Consider the following 17,643-nt stretch of genomic DNA (forward strand, 5'->3'; position numbering starts at 1 on the left):
AAGTATACCTTTTACATTAAATACAAATTGAACATTTTAACAAAAATTTGAGCTCTCACATAATTTTTATGCGAATCTGATGATACTGGCATGGAAATGATGACTACAGCTTGAAAGAAACAACAAACTCTCAGTAGAGACACACCTCAACAGCAACAATATGGACATGGTCCATGTCTCTGAGTAATGACATGGTCATCAGTTCCTGAAACAGCAGCAAAACATTTCCACACAACCTCTGCATGGCATTTGGGACTTCAAAGCAAAATGCTCATCACATGCACCTCACATGAAATGGCTGCAGTTTCATGAAAGTTTCTTGACAGTTTCATGAAAGTTTCTTGAGAATTTCATCCTAGATGAACGAGAGAGAAAGAGCGTGTGGAGTGAAGTGGAGACATGGTAGTTTGTGGCAGATGCGGTTTATAGGGAAAAGAGAGAGATGCGAGGATGGTTGACGGAAAATCTGATGCTAAGTCTGAGATGGAGATGCCATGACGGAGACGAGAGATGATGGAGGTGTTGGTGATGAAAAAGCGTCCTCCATAGTTACCTTGTGGGTTGATAATCTTGTTCTGCCAGAGCAGGGCGGCCGGCACGGGCTTCTGATTTACCGCGTCTGGAAACGGAAAAGGCTCGGCCATATCTATTTCGGAAAACATAAATGAGACGACACAGGGTGAAAGTCTGGGGATGAAGGTCCTACGCCGGTGCTTCTCGATTCATAAACAGACGGAAATTGGAGAGGAATTTGGACCAATATCTTTTGAGAGACACGATAAGTGGGTCCGTGGAACTGGAACTTCAGACCCGCAAAAGGAGGCAGATGTCCAATGTCTGAAGAATTTTTACAGGTAGCAAATTCCACCCGGTGAGTCTCGTAGCTTCCGACGCTCTGCTCAGAACTTGCTCGGTTCCGACACGGTGACGTCGGGTGTCACATGACCCGCTATTCAGCTGTTCAGCGCGATAAGCAGAAGCCTGCTGACCCACAGACTTGCAATTTATGGAAAATGAGCAAACAAGTGATAAATGCCTGCTCTTTTTCTTTTTCATATCCACACCGGTATGAAAAAAGATTAGACAGACACTTTGAGTGCTTATCAGCTCTACTGGTAGAGAGAATTAAAAGCAAGTATAAAGAGACCTCGTAAGGGATCATCTCAGAAGAGAACATGTTGCAGGGGTTGCAGGTCAACTCTGTTCACGCGAAAAATGTAATCGGAGCTAGTAGAAGAGTGTAATACTGAGATTACGAGCCACAACATTAACTCTTGTCAAGAGATCATGTTCCTCTGCAGGCAAAAAGCGTTAAACACTTTAATAAACACCACCTATAGTATGCTCTTATTAACCCATTGAGGATGAGCTGATATTGCTACAATGTAAAGCACGCATTTCCCATATACCCCTGGCAGAGTATACTTGGGACTAGTCTCCAATGGGTTAAAGCAAGAGGCTTACCTCAGGAATTCTTTCTACATCAAAATTTTCATTAACAGATATTATCACAATATTTCAGTATACTGCTTCCCTTTGAATAATTTGTATAACCATCCATGCTGAGAGTTATTTCTATGCACGGTGCAACATCAGTATTATGACATGTTATGGTAGTCCCACATGCATTTGTAAATGTGTCACTCTGTAGGCCCCTACATCAGATGTAAACTGGTTCTTCCAGTTAATTTGCTCTACTCAAGTGGAGTCCTGATTTACCTTCTTTCTCATCCCCCTCCCCTCCCCTGCCCCCTACACTCATGTTCTTGCTCTCACTCCAGTACATATTTATCTGCTACCACCACATAAGCAGCCAATCAAGTTTGATAGGCTGCTGTCTGACCATTATCATGACTGCTCTAATTACTGCTAAAAGGCACACCTGATATTCACCTCCCCTATAGACTCCATTATAAACAGGGTCTACATGTATAAAATCACCCTACAATATAGTTTTCCTCTCCTGTTTACATCACAACAGCTCTTCAAGCTTTATTATTGCAATACACAAGAAAGAATTAGTACTGTATAATCTTTCTAATTACAAAGCGATGGAAGGATTGTGAGCCTATGCTATAACTGCATCATCCAGTTGACATAATATGAAAGTATAACTAATATTGTCGCTTCTGAGGAGGAGATGACTTTGCTTTTACTTGAACAAAATGTGTCATTTTTCAAACCACTGTCATATAATTCTTGCTTGATCTCGATCAGATTAGAGACATATAATTTTCAGATAGCGTGTACATACAGGACATTATTAATGCTTTGGTTATTTGCATAAACAAGAAATAAGAATTACTCCTTTAACCCGTTGAAGGTGAGTCCTGAGTATACTCAGGCAAGTGTCTATATGCAAAATGCACGTTGTGGCAAAATCAGCCCATCCTCAACGGGTTAACCCTTGTCGTGCCTCAAACTTTAGACAGTGTGTGCAACACAATCAGCAGTCACAGCATACAGAGGATTAAGCCCCCTGACTGTTCTCATGTGGTTTATACAATTCCACCATTGATCACAACCTTGATAATATTAATTAACATGATACATGAATATGAAATGTGAAACATTGAGTAATTTTGTAAGAGAAAGGGCTACACTCAACATGCTAAGCCACAAATTGTGAATCAATATATTTAACAGCAAATAGACCAGCTCACAAGGGCCTACTCAACTGGAGAGAACCTTCATACTGCATATGATTTTTAAGGAGTTACTATGGCCTTGTATCCATCCAAAGAAGAATTCATGGAGATAAAGCTGATGGTCATTCCCCAAAATTCTTCAACTGACCGCCTGAAAGGGAACTGACCACCTTGACCACAACCAACAACCCAAAGATCTAAACAATAACCCCCTCCCGGGCATTTTATCCCTTAATGGTTCTCTTCATTTCCATCACTTGAATTGGGGAATCTTCTCCCACTTTATGAGATAGCAGAGAGGGCTTCTCACAGTTCCTCTCTTTTTTCTTTTTCCTTTTTTTTTTGGGTCAATTCTTTTTCTTAAAAATCTGTGTCCTGTATTTCCATCTTGTTTGTACTTGAAGATCACGTCTGGTCTCAGCTAGATAACCCCAAAGTTAATCATTTTCCGCCCTCGGCTTATGATAGTCGGCTATTATCTCACGATTGTTATTCCGTCTTCACGGTATCAATTGGAGATACAGCAATTTGAGTGGTCTTAATGGCTGTATGCTTACTGGTTACTCATTTATAATTTGTATACATGCAATGCCAGGTTACTGTACGTTACTAATGAAGGTTCACTAATTCTGGGCTAGTCTTCAATCACCAGACCTATGGTAATTGTCACTGAGCAGAGACGTGTCACTTTTCGCATCTCGATTTCAGTATTCAAAGACATATCTGAATTCACCACGGTAACCAGTTAAGAATTAGTTCAGGGACTATGCAAATCTATATCAATGTACGTACGAGTTGACGCGCATGACATATTGCATATACCAGCAGCCATCCAATAATGAATGCTTGCTGACTTACATTGTATGCACACACACAAAAATGCTTATCCCAATGCATGGACTTAATTTGAACTACATGTATATTTGTGAATATGTGCCAATATGTTCATGGCATAATTGATAAATAGGTCTACTTCATGAAGATTTGCAGTTGTCGAAGTTGGTACAAGGACATGATTTGTATATATGGGTCTAAGGAAGAAGTTTGTTGACTTCAACTCCTCACACAATCATGTCACAAGAATGACACTTCTTCCTTGATTTGACCTTTGACCCACAGGATTGACCTTTCATCCCAGGGAATGATTTTCAAACTTAAATTTGATTAACAATTTCAGCTGATGAAAAATATCTTCAATGATATCTTGTACACTTCTATGTAAGAAAACTGCTACACAAAAGTTAGTTTGTGTAGCAGTGGTGTAAAAATGCATAGCAAATTACGATGCGATACCAAGAAAATTATTCCCTGTATCCCATCCTGCATCAGGGGAAATATTTCTCAAATAATTCACTTCTACTGACCTCATCACATAACATTCCTATTTTACTTTTCTGGCTGCACACATTTTAAAGGCTCAAATTGACAAGTTCAGAGCCAAAATGCAGTACTAAACTTTTAAACTTGACCTTTTTCCACCAAGCAATATATCCATTTTGTGTTTCTGTTCTTTCCCTTCATGATCATGGATTACTGGTTCATTACTATTGGGCATTAATAGTTGATGTTATGGCTTGAAAATGAAATTGCTTGCAGGAGTTTAATGGGCTATGATCTCGACAGTTTACCTTAAAAACAGAAAACCCCCCAAATCTGGCACATTGGGGGGGGGGGGGGGGATGGGGGGATAGAGGCATTACAATGAAAAACAAAGAAACAAGTCAGTAACATTGCACTAAATCGAGGTGAGGGTTGCTGGCTTCTCTGCTTTGTAACAGTGATTTATAACATCTGAACATCTGTCATTATATATGAGTCCTATATAAAAATGCATAATGGTGCTGGGGTGATCGCTCATATGGGCATGCACACTGTGGGGCCTATCTTCACTGCAACATCATACAGAAATATATGTACTATGCTAGATTTATTATATACATGTTCTACAGTAAATAAAGTATTTCTTGTATCTTTGAGGCACATCAGAGGAACTTGGTCCTCAAGGGAATAATGCTTTGAATGAAACTGATAAAACCAAAGTTCAAACAGATCTGCTAAAGGTTTGTATGATGATGAACATGCAAGAAACTAATATAACAACAGTGTTTGATTATTGCCGTGTCAATCAATATCACATTCCATAAAGGAACCACAAACTTCCTAACCTGGTAACATGATCTTGACAGTTTTTGCATCAACTACACCTTTAGCACGTAATCAAAGGCAAAGATGGCGATATAATTTCTCTCAAGTTGTTTGAACGAATATTCTTCCTTTTTCTAAAAGGAAGTGTTCACTGAATATCCCCAATACACCTTCAGCAATAGAGATGATGAATCATTGTCATTTAATACACAAAAATACTTTTCCTTCGGTGATGTCAGCACCAAAATTCATAACTCCTGAATGGATTGTCAGATTTTCCTCAATCTTTCACTGATGTGTACATGTGTTCTGCCAATATTGCTGCATTATACATACATGCAATAGGTCAGTAACATTCTCTATTAGTCCTTTGGATTTCATGGAAACTTTCACTTGGTAAGTACTTCTACTACTTAAGTTGAGGTCTTGTTTTGATGACTTCATGGAATATCAATCTTTCCTCTCCTGGTACAGATCAGCTGGACAATGTGTAGTAGTGTTGGCAGTATGATAGGGGCCATTGGTCTGTGATTAAGTATGTCAGGATTGCTGTCTCTAAATGCCATAGACTATGCATACAAGCAAGTTGCTTTTAACATCGAGTGAGTTAATCTGAGGAGATATAGTGTGTGCGCTGTGCATATCTATTGCACTGAGCCTGGTAGTAAACGAGTACAATACAAATTTACACATTTCCACACAGAATTTATACACACACACACACACATACATGAATGCACATAACTTGCAATACACATTGTATGATACATTTGTACCGATTGTAAACCTGACCTTACCAGTAGCTCCAGTATAGTCAATATGAAGTGAGTCGTGAACCCTTAACCGTCAAAATACAACTGCCTGTCAGGAAGCAAACTCTTGTATCTGCTGGAAATCTCACCCCAACTTCAATCTACTGCCATGTCGCTTTGAACCGGTGACAACAACCACTTTGTTGTATGCAATACAGTATATACCATTCTATTATTCTATGTATGCCTCCTAGCATTTGAGTAGCCCACACAAAACACCTGACTCCCCTATTAATTAACCTCTTGATGATTACAAAGACTATTAAAATGTAACAAACTGAAACTAAAACTGAAAATTACATGTAGGGCCTATCCCGATAAAAACCTTCACTGCAAGGATGAAACAATGGCCTTGTTGCTTTAAGTTGTTGGTTTTTTTTTAATCAAAATAATGATTATATCAATAATAATCTAACTACTACTACTACTACATGTACTACTACTACTACTACTAACTACTACTACAACAACTACTACTACTTCTAACAAAAATAAAAATAATGATGACGATGATGATAACTGTAATACTGTAATAGCAGTCACAACTATAACAATCATAACAGAACTGACTATACAAATAATGACATGAAATATCCAACTGTATCTCAATCCACAGACTATTTGCTATCATATTCAAGAATAAGCAATGAATATAATGGCAAATACCTGGCAAACATAGTGCATGAGGAGCATTGGTATACATACACAAGAATGGTAAAAGTGACCTGGCTCCAAAAAGGCCTTTGACAGATTATAGTCAGGTGGCTTGAATGGGGAAGATTATGTATTTGCATGATATGAGATCATTACAGGACACGTCTGCTTGTTCTATTATGAGCAAGTGCTATAATAGCTGGGGCCATAGAACATCCCCCCCCCCAAAAAAAAAAAAAAACAAAAAAAAAACAAAACAAAAAAAAACAAAAAAAAAACAAAGAAAAAAAAAGGGTCAGAGATACCTTGGTTTATACACACTGGATAACACAAGCCACTGGAGATTGAATGAAGGTGAGCATTTAGAATATTTTCTTTCAGAAACACATAAAAGGAGTGTGACTTAAACGCATTCATAATAGGAAACCAGTGGATAGATCTTTTTTTAATGTTTCAGTATTTATTTTTCGATTCATCTATTTTCTTATTTTGATTTTTTGTTGAACTCATTCTATGACTACAGCATAATCTGTACTTTACAGTCTTCTCCACTTTAAGCACTGTTAAGATGAAATGTCTGTTTAGCCTGATATTTGTTTTATCAAATGTCCAAAGCAACTTCACCTCAATTTTAGCAATTCACGGTCACTAATCATATTTGATTTATTTTTAGCCACAATATTAAACGACATCAAAGAATGGATTCTCATCTCAAGGCCTTGTCATGCAACTATTCATAAGTCAACATAAACAATAAAAAATAAAAATGAAAACTTCCGGTGGAGAAGACCTTTAAGTTTGACAATCACGTGCCATACTCGTGTGATGATGCTCAAACCGAAATCATCAATTTCCTCCATGGAAGTTTTGATACCACAACGGGAGGTCTTTAATGAGCGAATATATATATCAACATGTTTAACAGGAGATCCGAGCTATGAAAGTAAGTCAACATGGTCATCTCATTCCCACCATAATTACCTGGCATCAAACAATGAACACATAAATTGAGTGTCTCAATTTTCTTCGTTAAATTGACATTTCTTAAAGGCCATGTACTTTTCACTTATTCCTCTGAAGACATTATGTACCACTGATTTTGGTGACAAAATGTGACCAAACTTTGTTTTTGTTTTCTTTTTTCCTTCATAAACATAACTAAAATGTACTGCACTATTGATTCAATACCTAAAAGGTTGATTTTTTTTTAAATGGTCTAAATATTCAATTTTTGTTCTGAAGTCTACAGTCATGTAGATTAGTATGTAGCAAAAACTGCTAAGAGGTCCAAACTTTTGAAATCATGGCATTTCTCCTAAATGCAAGATAATTGAACTTGTCGACCAGTTTTTGTTTACCGGGTACTTGACAGTCACCAAATACATTTTGTTCCAGGTACACTGTAAATTTACATGTTGAGAGCAGTGAAGTTCTATTGGTTTGCTGTGCAACACATAGATTCTTTCCTGGATGAGTACATTCCTAAAAAGAGCCAATTCAATCAGCACTTGTAATGGTCAGTATATTCTACAATTCTCTGAAGCAATGGCACAAAAAGTCGCTCAAGATGTCACCAGATGACAATATTTGTCACATGAACTAGGATCTCGGATAAGATAACTCCACGTGGCCACATAACATATTCTTAATGAGAATGGGCTTTCTGACATTGAGAGGATCTTGCTGAAATACAAAAGTGTTCTCTTTGCATAAAATATGGCACATGTCACTGAGACAGACTTCTCTCAGCCGAGACATTTCAGTCACTTGCAATCAAGACTGACGATCTTCTCAACAGTGCCACCCCATAAGACACTGATGGTGACATGCTCTTTAAGCTGACACGATGCCTGGGTAGGTATAATACATGTATGGGAACAGATCCACAGGAACCATGTTTTGTTTTGCTGGAATCCCACCAAGAGGTCACGTGGAAGCAATATTTCAAACCAGTTCTTGAGGCAATGTCCTTCCCTGAATGAGGTGGGGGGGGGGGGCAAAACTTATTTCACAGTGAACACATAGAGAAGTGAAACTATCCTTTATTATTAAACCACAGGTATACCATAAGATGAATGGGTTCGAAGAGCTAGCAGAGTTAGCATGTTACGTGCATTCCAGATAGTACTACGAGATTTACTAAAGCGGTCCCACTCAGTTCAGTGATGGCTTCATCTTCATAAACTCCTCTTCTTGTTTGCAATCTTAAACTACCATGGCAACCTGCTCTGAGCGCTCCTCTCCATCCAATCTGGGCTGTCCTCGACACCCCCATCACTGACAATTAATGTTTGAGCATACATTTGTGCCAGTTCAGAGAAAGCAGAAGAAAAAAAAAATGTTGCCAAACTTAATAATTTGTACAGGCCTGTGCTTGTAAAGATTTGCACTGTGCACAAATTTGTTGTTGCTGTTGTCGTTGAAGGGCTACTGGTTTCTAACATTTTTTTCCCCCTACAACTTCAAGATGCATCTTGGCTACAGCAAAATTTACACTACTGTTGGCGAGCACACTCAATCATGTGATTGAGCCTTCAAATAGTTCCTGACATTCACTTTTATTTTCGATAGTGTGGAAAAGCAACAGATGGCCTACTCAAACAAATATGAAAAAAAAAATCAGGACATCTAGACATCACTTGACTTGATTTTACTCTACTTCTCAAAATCAACTTTAAAGTGGCACCAGCACTGTGAGCTAAAGGGAACCATGTGTGGTCTAAAATGCAGTGCTTCCCTCGTGGCTATTTGCCTCTGACCTGACCTGGCCCTTATAGTGCAAAATCCAGTCCATGTTCAAGATGTCTCCTCCACAAACAGATCAAAACACATTCTGCCAGAATCAAAATCCGACATGAAACCAGTACCGGTACGTGAAGGCCCAGAATATGCGAATTCTCAGCTTCACACGAAAACTGAATGAGGCGATAATGTCATTATCCCATAATGTCATTATTCCACAATTCCACCTTTTTTTTTGTCTAGTAGGAATACCAAGAGTACGCATATTTCTTGTCATTGACTTAGCAACTTCTTCCCCCTAAAATTCAGCCCTAGTAGGTTATTACAAAAAAAAAAAAAAAAAAAAAATATATATATATATATATATATATAAATGCAGAGGATACATGTTATTCTTGTTGATTTCCTGTCGAAGAAAGAAATCTAAAGAAATGAGTGTACATTTTTTAATAGGAATTTATGATGCAACAACATCACCTCTGCCGATTTGAGCGTGACACGTTGGCTAATACTACTAATTATGGAAATTGTGGGAAAATTTAAGATTCCAAAAAACTTTCTCACTTTAGGTCTTATTCTCATGAAACCTTACAACCCTGTTTGTCTGACTGTACTTTATTCATACTGTGAATTGAGCTTGAAATCAGACATGAGGGCCTTTCAAATACTGTTAGAACTAAGAAGAGTGGACATTTTCGTGGGGCCAGTGTAGAAATTTTTCCTTATTTTGTGCAACCAGAAGCTAACGTGAAAATAAAAGCAGGCAAATATTTTTGCATGCCATACGTTCCTGTAATAAATGTCTTGATCCCGCAGAATTAAGAACATGTGAAATTCATTTACCCCGGCCGGGCGCGAAAAATTACTTGCGTGAAAATATCCACTTTTACAGTAGCTCACATTCACTTTACTAAAACAATGATAGTAAGATTCCCATGGTCAGTGTCAGTTGTTTGTACTGTATAGTGCAGGTGGACAAAACATATGGTCACCGCAGGGAATTCCCCCTCCTGACCACAGCTCACTCTGGACCTCGAACTGAGGCTGATGAACAATCCACTGGATCATATTTCTTTCATTCCTTCAGACAAAGACTGCAACATGCACTGGTGAACACTACAGTCACTCAATCTACATGTATAATACTAATACTGCCTGTGCTTTTAAATGCATAAAATAAAAACAAACCTCCAGTACATACAAAAGTTTTGAGAATTATGCTGTCACTACGAAGGGATCTAGCAACAAATATTACCATGCCAATATACCATTATTTTGTTACATTATATTTGTTAATTATTACCCTTTTTTTCAAAGCTAAGCCCCTTTAGACTCCATTTTACTCAGCTGCTTTGGCTCGCTACCATTAGATAACAGTTTTCAGCAGATTTTTTTTACATTTTTTCCTCCCCCCCCCCCCTTTCAAGCATCAGGGCTTTACTTTATTTCCAGCCTTAATTTCCTTTATTTTCTTTTTTTCACAGAGTTTGTTTCTACAACAAGGACTCTGGTAGCAAAATAGGAGTATGCAGCTAAGATTTTTCAGACTGGAAAAAGTCGTTTAAGTGTGCCTTTAAACTGTGCTCTATTTATGCGTAGTTCTCAGGGTCACATTGGCATTTGGTGCAATAGTCACCACATCATAATATATGTACAAGCCTAAGCCTATTTTTAGGCAATTCAAAATTCTGTGAAACTTGATTGGAACCTGACCTTTGCCTACATATTTTAGATCTTCTGTTCAGATGGTTACCCTGTCCCATGGGCCCTTTAAAGGCATAATCTACCAATTGCAGATGAAACAAAAACCCAGCATTAGTGCTTTAAAATAGTTCCAAAATGTGAGTTTGGGATAGAAACAATCACTGTAAAAATTTGAATTCGAATAATCAATGTTATTGTTAAATACACAAAATGTGAACAATAGTTATAATAAAAATGTTGCCAGACTAAACCGTCTACAGCTTATATGGTTCAATGAGAAAAATACTGATATCTCCCTTTATTTTAGGCTTTATTGCAAACATTTTATATGGTAGGATGTTTTGTGATACAACAGACCTACACAAATGTGATATCTTGAACATTTTCAAATCACTGTTCCCAAGGGTAAACAGGACCTTTAAAGTTTATTAGAAGCGTGAACCCAAATCCTGTTACCCTAGAGCAATCATTTCTCCCTCTTCCTTCCTACTTAGAGGTTTCATTGCATGAGAAAGTGTGTCAATGCCATCTAGGTAGTATGCGGATCGGTGGAGATTAGAGAAAGGCAGAACATTGTACTAAGAAGAATTACCATATTATACATGTATCAAACCGGTCACGAACATATCATGGATCCATCTACTCCCTATACATATATCTCAAAGTGAAATGCATTAGATATGACAAAAGTGAAATGCAGTAGATATGACAATTTTATAGGCTGACTTTCACAAAAATATTAGAATCAAATAAACACAATAGTAATCCCATGTCTAACCAGTATCAAATATGAATTAAACTTACAGAACTTAGGTTTCATCTTTTTCTCAGAATTAGTAACAATCACTATTGTGTGATATACAGTAGATATATGAAAATTATCATCATTTTTTTTCTGGCTTCTCGAAATCAAATTTACCATAACTATATAATATTGACCAAATGAAATAATTTGTAAAAAGTTCAATATCTTGGCAATTACATTTCTGATTGGATTAGCATTATATAGTGGTCATGAATTACTGCCAAAAATCCTTATTTAACAATCTTTTATGCACCATGTATGAACCAAGAAGGAATTTTTGCAGCCATGACACCAGCAACCTAAGGAATCATGTGATTCCCATAAATATTAATGTGTTTGCGAAGATGTTCATTTCAATATTACATACAAGAGTCAGGGCTTCCTTACAATACATCCAATTTCAATAAAACTCCTACTTTTGTTTGATATCATCATTATTTTAGTTTTCAGCAAATGTGAATTTGAATTGGTAGTTCACCCAAAGACTTCCTTACAATATCTCCAATTCTAATAAAACTCGTATTTTTTTATATTATCATATCATTTCAGTTTTCAGCAACACATGAATTGAATTGCTATTTCACCCTAAAATTCATTGGTTCATTACGGAAAAAAATAACCCACATGCATAATTGAAACTACAGTCAACCTCGGATACCTCGAACTCGGATAAGCCGAATATCACTTACCTCGGGTGCAAAATGAAAGTCCCGATTGTTCCTATGGAGTTTTCGTGTGTTAAAATTCGCGTAGCTCGAAAAAAATAACTCGAAATTCGGTTACCTCGAAGGGAAATCTCATGTCCCGATCTTAATTAACTTATTGTTTTTCCCAGCATGTTGCTCGAATTGAAATTGCAAACATCACTCAGCATTTCCGATGAAGCGCGCGTGGACAGCGAAGACATGTCACAAATCTTTTCACACTCGATTGTAAATATTCTGAGCCCCTGAACGATCGCGCGCTCAAAGAAATACCCGGTACACAGCTGACAAGGAAAATCCCCAACACCTACTGTACCTAAACACGTACACGGTATGCATATAGCATCCCCAACACCTACTGTACCTACACACGTACACGGTTTATGCATATAGCAGCCGTGCAAATGGAGTGCTTACAATAGCACTACGCTCTGCCCATCATCTTTCTTTGACCACTCTGTTTTGATTTGCGATCGTGATAGTCATGCCGTGCGCGTACATTTCTTAACCGTCGTGGCGCACCTGCTTAGGTGTTGACAGTTATATCTTTGGCATTAATCAAGGTCCACTGTCCAAACATCAATCTCCCGCTAGTGTTTTTTTTTTACTTTTTTCCTTTCACGAAGTTTGTTTCATTAATTCTCCCCGAGAACGCAAGCTCTGAATATTTTTTTTTCCAGCAATGCGACTATGAAGCATAGTGTGGTATATGATCTGGAAGTATAGGCCTAGCATAATAAAGAATAGTATAGATATGATTTAACAACAATTTATTCTGATAAATTTCGAAGTAACGGAATAATACACTTTACGATTTTCAGACCAAAAAAAAGAAAGAAATCATCATGTATTTTACCCCTGTTTTGACTTGAATCTTTTTTGAGTTTTCGGTACTTTTTTTCTTTTCTTTTCTAGCACAATCGTCAAGGCCCCCTAAGATTGTTTCGCTTTTTTTTTTTTTTAATGCGGACAATCCTCTTCGATAAATGTTTATGATTACAGCAATAGCACTGTCCTCAGAAGCCATAGCCGGAATCTGATCTTGCGATATTACTCACTTCTCAAGTAGCCCATCCTTAATGTACTGTGCTGCACTTATTCAGGGCTCGACACTTACAGTGGCCCGAGGCCACCAAAACGCACGTCGGGCCACCAACAAAAGTCGGATGTTTGCCTTTACTTTTGGAGATGAACAGCGGTAACAATCGGCCCCGAAAGTTGCTACAATGAATGTCGGATGATTGCTTTTGATTTTGGAAATGAATAACAGTAATATTTGACTCCATACGATACTAAAATAAATGTCGGATGTTTGCTTATACTTTTGGAAATGAATAACGGTAAGATTCAGCTCTGTACGGTGCTTAAATTAATGTCAGATATTTGATTTTGCGTTTGGAAATAAACAAGGATAACATTCGACTCCGAAAGATAAAAAAATAAATGCCGAACGATCCCTTAGACGTTCGGAAATGAATAACAATAGTAGTCAACTCCGTATGATGTTTGCTTTTATATTCGAAAGTAAATAGCAATAACATTCGGCTCCGGAAGATGCTAAAATAAATTTCGAATGTTTGCTTTGACGTTCGGAAATAAATAATAATATTCAACTCCGTACGATGATAATATGAATGCCGGATGTTTGCTTTTACGTTCAAAAGAACATAGCGATAACATTGAGCTCCGGAATAGGCTAAAATGAATGTCGAATGATCCCTTTTATGTTCGGAAATGAATAACAATAACATTCAACTCCGTACGATGATTAAATAAATGTCGGATGTTTGCTTTTACTTTCGAAAGTAAATAGCAAGAACATTCGGCTCCGGAAGATTCCAAAATAAATATCACAGTCATGATTGCTTTTACATTTGGAAGTGAATAGCAGTAACATTCTGCTCCATACGATGCTAAAATAAATGTCGGATATTTGCTATTATACATTTCGAAATTAATAACAGTAACATTCAGCTCCATTCGATGATAAAATGATTGTCAGATAATTCATTTCACTTTTGGAAGTGGACAGCAGTAATATTGGGCTCCGTATGGTAGTAAAACGAATGTCGGATGTTTGCTTGGAAATTTAGAAATGAATAACAGTAATATTCTGCTCCGTATGATACTAAAATAAATAACTGATTGTTGCTTTTACATTTGGAAATGATAAACGGTATCGTCTGCTGACTGTGAGTGCCGCTGGTAGACACATGGAAGACCGGTGCGTAGCGGTGCGACTTTGCCGTCGCTCCCTGTAGCTCTAAACAGTCTTGGTGAGCTACATGTACACCCATAGTTGTGCGAAATTTTAATAGTTTGCAAAGCTAAGACTGATTCTTGTGTTGGATATTGTGTAAGAGATGATGACTTAGAGAGAGAAAAGGAGGAAAAACGAATAGTGATCGAGGGGGTACCTACGCCGACACGACAATGTACATTCAGCACGCATGTTCTGCAACCCTGTCTTGCACTCGATTACGTATAACTACCGGTATTTTCTTTTTGTTTTTATGGTGATAAGTCATTTCCTTTGTTCACCAGAAAACACTGATGAAAGAAGAACATCGATTTTCATTCAATTCATTCATATTAAAGTCGATTCAAATCCAATTGACAAGCATACAAACAATCGGTAGGCACTGTAACAGATACCATGTTGAACATCGACAAAATCGGATAAGTCGAAGAAAATTCGACATACGCGTACCTCGAACCAATTTCTTCAAACCCGACGACTTCGAGGTATCCGAGTTTGACTGTATTCCTAATATTTGATTATAATACCAATAATCATAAAAATCTAACTTGCTGAAGTGAAAGTTCATATATTCATAGTTGACATAATAATGTAACAATGAAAATGATGATATTCCTTTGTATTTCAGACACGTGTTGCATCGAATCGTTATTATTGTCACAACTATTGTACTAAAATTTGTACTTTTGCTACGGCTACTATTACTACTTCAGGGCTGCACACTTACCCATTTTTACTACTGGTCTACCTGTCTGTCGGACTAGTAGGTACCTAATTTTTCCCTTTTATACCGGTCCATTCCTGAAAAAGTTACTGGTCCGACAGTGATTTTTACTGGTCCTGGACCGTCAATCACTGCCAGTGTGCAGTGCAGCATTGACTACTTATTTTACTACCAGTATGCCACGAGTAATCAATTATAAATCTTTAAAAATATGATTCTGAAGTCAAATATGAAGGACTAACCACTACAGTCAACAATATTAAAGGAAAAAAAAAAGGTACTGAGAATTCGAGGAAAAAAGTCCCCGATTACTTCACAAATTCCAATTTAAAGGTTCCTAATGCAAAATTATGTAAAAGTAACACTATGTCAGATGTTTTTATTCCACTTTGGTATGAATGCTCCCTTTATTAAATGAAATATTATGCTAGCAAAAACAGTATATGCCCCTCTGGTACCCAATTAAATTTTACCTATACCACTCCCATGTATTCTGTTCCAAATTGTGCTGCAACTTCATTCATTAATAATCTGTGATGTATCTAAATATTATGACTCAAATCATATTCCCCTAATCTAATTCTCATTTCCTTCTTTGGTGTACAATTGAAGCCATGGAGCCGACTCCACATCTAACAAGAATTAGATGAAATAAATCACAGCAATATACACATTAGCAGACTTTGAATCTGTCTAGGGTTATTGGTGCACTTGTAAGCTGTTGAGAACCATTCTTGCACGACTATGATACAAGGTATTAATTAGACAGAAAGATCCGTCTGTCCGGAGGACTCTTTTGTATTTTGCCATTAACGCCGTCCTCCGTAGACAGACGGAAGGTTGTAGTACCCATTGCTGTGTGGATGTTCTTAACCACTGTCTCTATGGAAAATTGGGTGAGGTACCTCACCCTTCTCGATTGCGTCTAATGCGAGGTAGTTTCTACGTGTTTTTTTTTCTTAATAAAGTACCTCGCATGTGATTGGTTTACAGATTCAAAATGGCGACCTACAGCTAGCGAACGGCGATGTTGCGATATGGATAAAATTTCTGCATTATAACCGCGTTACTGTGAGTATTTCGATTGCAAAATGTGAGAAATTAACCCCAAATATTGCTGCATAATGTGTCATGTCATGTCGAACTTGTTTGAATGTAAAAAAGCTGTCTGAAATTTGGTTTATCGTAACGTTTGATCTGTGTGCTACTGCCACACAGGAGCTGGCATCATTGACTTCGGTCTGTATACGGAGGGGATCCGTGAAGCCAGACGCAGTCTCCGCGGAACATTCCCCGACGGACAGATACAGACCGATCTTTCGGTCAAGGTATTAATATGTTATTCAAAATTCAGCATAGGGCCTGGTATTGAAATACACTGTAAACTAAAAGGTGTGGATAAATAACACCCCACAACCTCACGAGCAAACCAAAATATAACTTATGTTCTCCATACATTGAACATTCAACTGTGTCCATTGACTATTGTTAGTATTTGACACATGGCACTTCAAATAGTCGTGTCCGATAGCCAAACTGGCGCTGGCTGGCCACCTGAGGAATAGCAAAGTGAGATACCAAAAATACTGCGGATCCGCCCCCGGATCGTACCGTTCCCATAATGTGTGCTGCTCTTGTGTGTCTGTGTGTGTTTTACGTACGATATAGCATGCTCTTTAGCGCTTCGCCCTGGTAGCTCTGGCTATTCTCTACCAGTTATTACACCCGAAAATGGCAGACTAGAGAAAACGACCAATTCACCAAAATGTCTTGAAATGATAGAATACCTTCTGGAGGTTCACTCTTATTCATACTCATGCCGACGACTTCCTCATGCACTCTGGATTGAAGTAATAAGCAACTCTTGTCCTGGCAGATGAACTGCTGGGGTCAAAGATGGCACGAATCTTTGGACTTTAGAGTGGACTTCGGCGCGGAGGAGATGCCGTTTGGCTACCGTCGTGTCGTAGCTGAATCTGGACTTCGATCGATGCGCGGGGAATTATGTTCTCCAGTCGTGTCTCGTGTTCGTCTACTAAAAACGTTGGTAGTAGGAGCTCTCACCGGTCATGTTGCAAGTCTTGCGTTCGTAGATTATCGCTTCACGTTGTGCATGGTCACGCTGTGCAATTCTATATCGGACGTTGATCTAAAAAGTCAATATATGAGCAATTAAATTTATAGGACCGTCCGCAGAATGTCGTTCACATGACTCGATGTATGACCTCAGCTCAGCTAGCTAGCTGAGCATTCATCGCGTTGCACGCACACACTCCACTTGAGTGATGTGTGTGTGTGCGTATATAGATGTGTAGGGACACCTTTCGTTTTTATTTTACCTCTTCTCTTTTTTTCTGCGATCGTACTTCCGCATTGGAAATCCCCCACAGATATCCTCGTCACTGATGTTGCCCGCCCCCTATTTGAAAGTCGAGTAGTCGGCTA

At 38.0% G+C, this 17,643-nt stretch overlaps 1 protein-coding gene across 1 annotated transcript in view; it reads right to left on the reverse strand.

The window, feature by feature from the left end:
* Positions 1-17,432, reverse strand: part of LOC139725215 (hepatocyte nuclear factor 4-gamma-like) — a 59,112-nt gene extending 41,680 nt beyond the window's left edge. The window contains exons 1-2 of the mRNA XM_071636305.1: positions 16,986-17,432; positions 554-646 (exon numbers count right to left, since the gene is read on the reverse strand). Of these exons, the coding sequence (XP_071492406.1) occupies positions 554-646; positions 16,986-17,016 (124 nt within the window). The 5' untranslated portion in view covers positions 17,017-17,432. The remainder of the gene's footprint in view (positions 1-553; positions 647-16,985) is intronic.
* Positions 17,433-17,643: the final 211 nt, after the last annotated feature.

The sequence above is a fragment of the Diadema antillarum genome, unplaced genomic scaffold (assembly GCF_040938485.1).
Source record: "Diadema antillarum isolate AM-2024a unplaced genomic scaffold, OU_Dant_1.0 seq00000024_RagTag, whole genome shotgun sequence".
Classification (NCBI taxonomy): Eukaryota; Metazoa; Echinodermata; class Echinoidea; order Diadematoida; family Diadematidae; genus Diadema; species Diadema antillarum.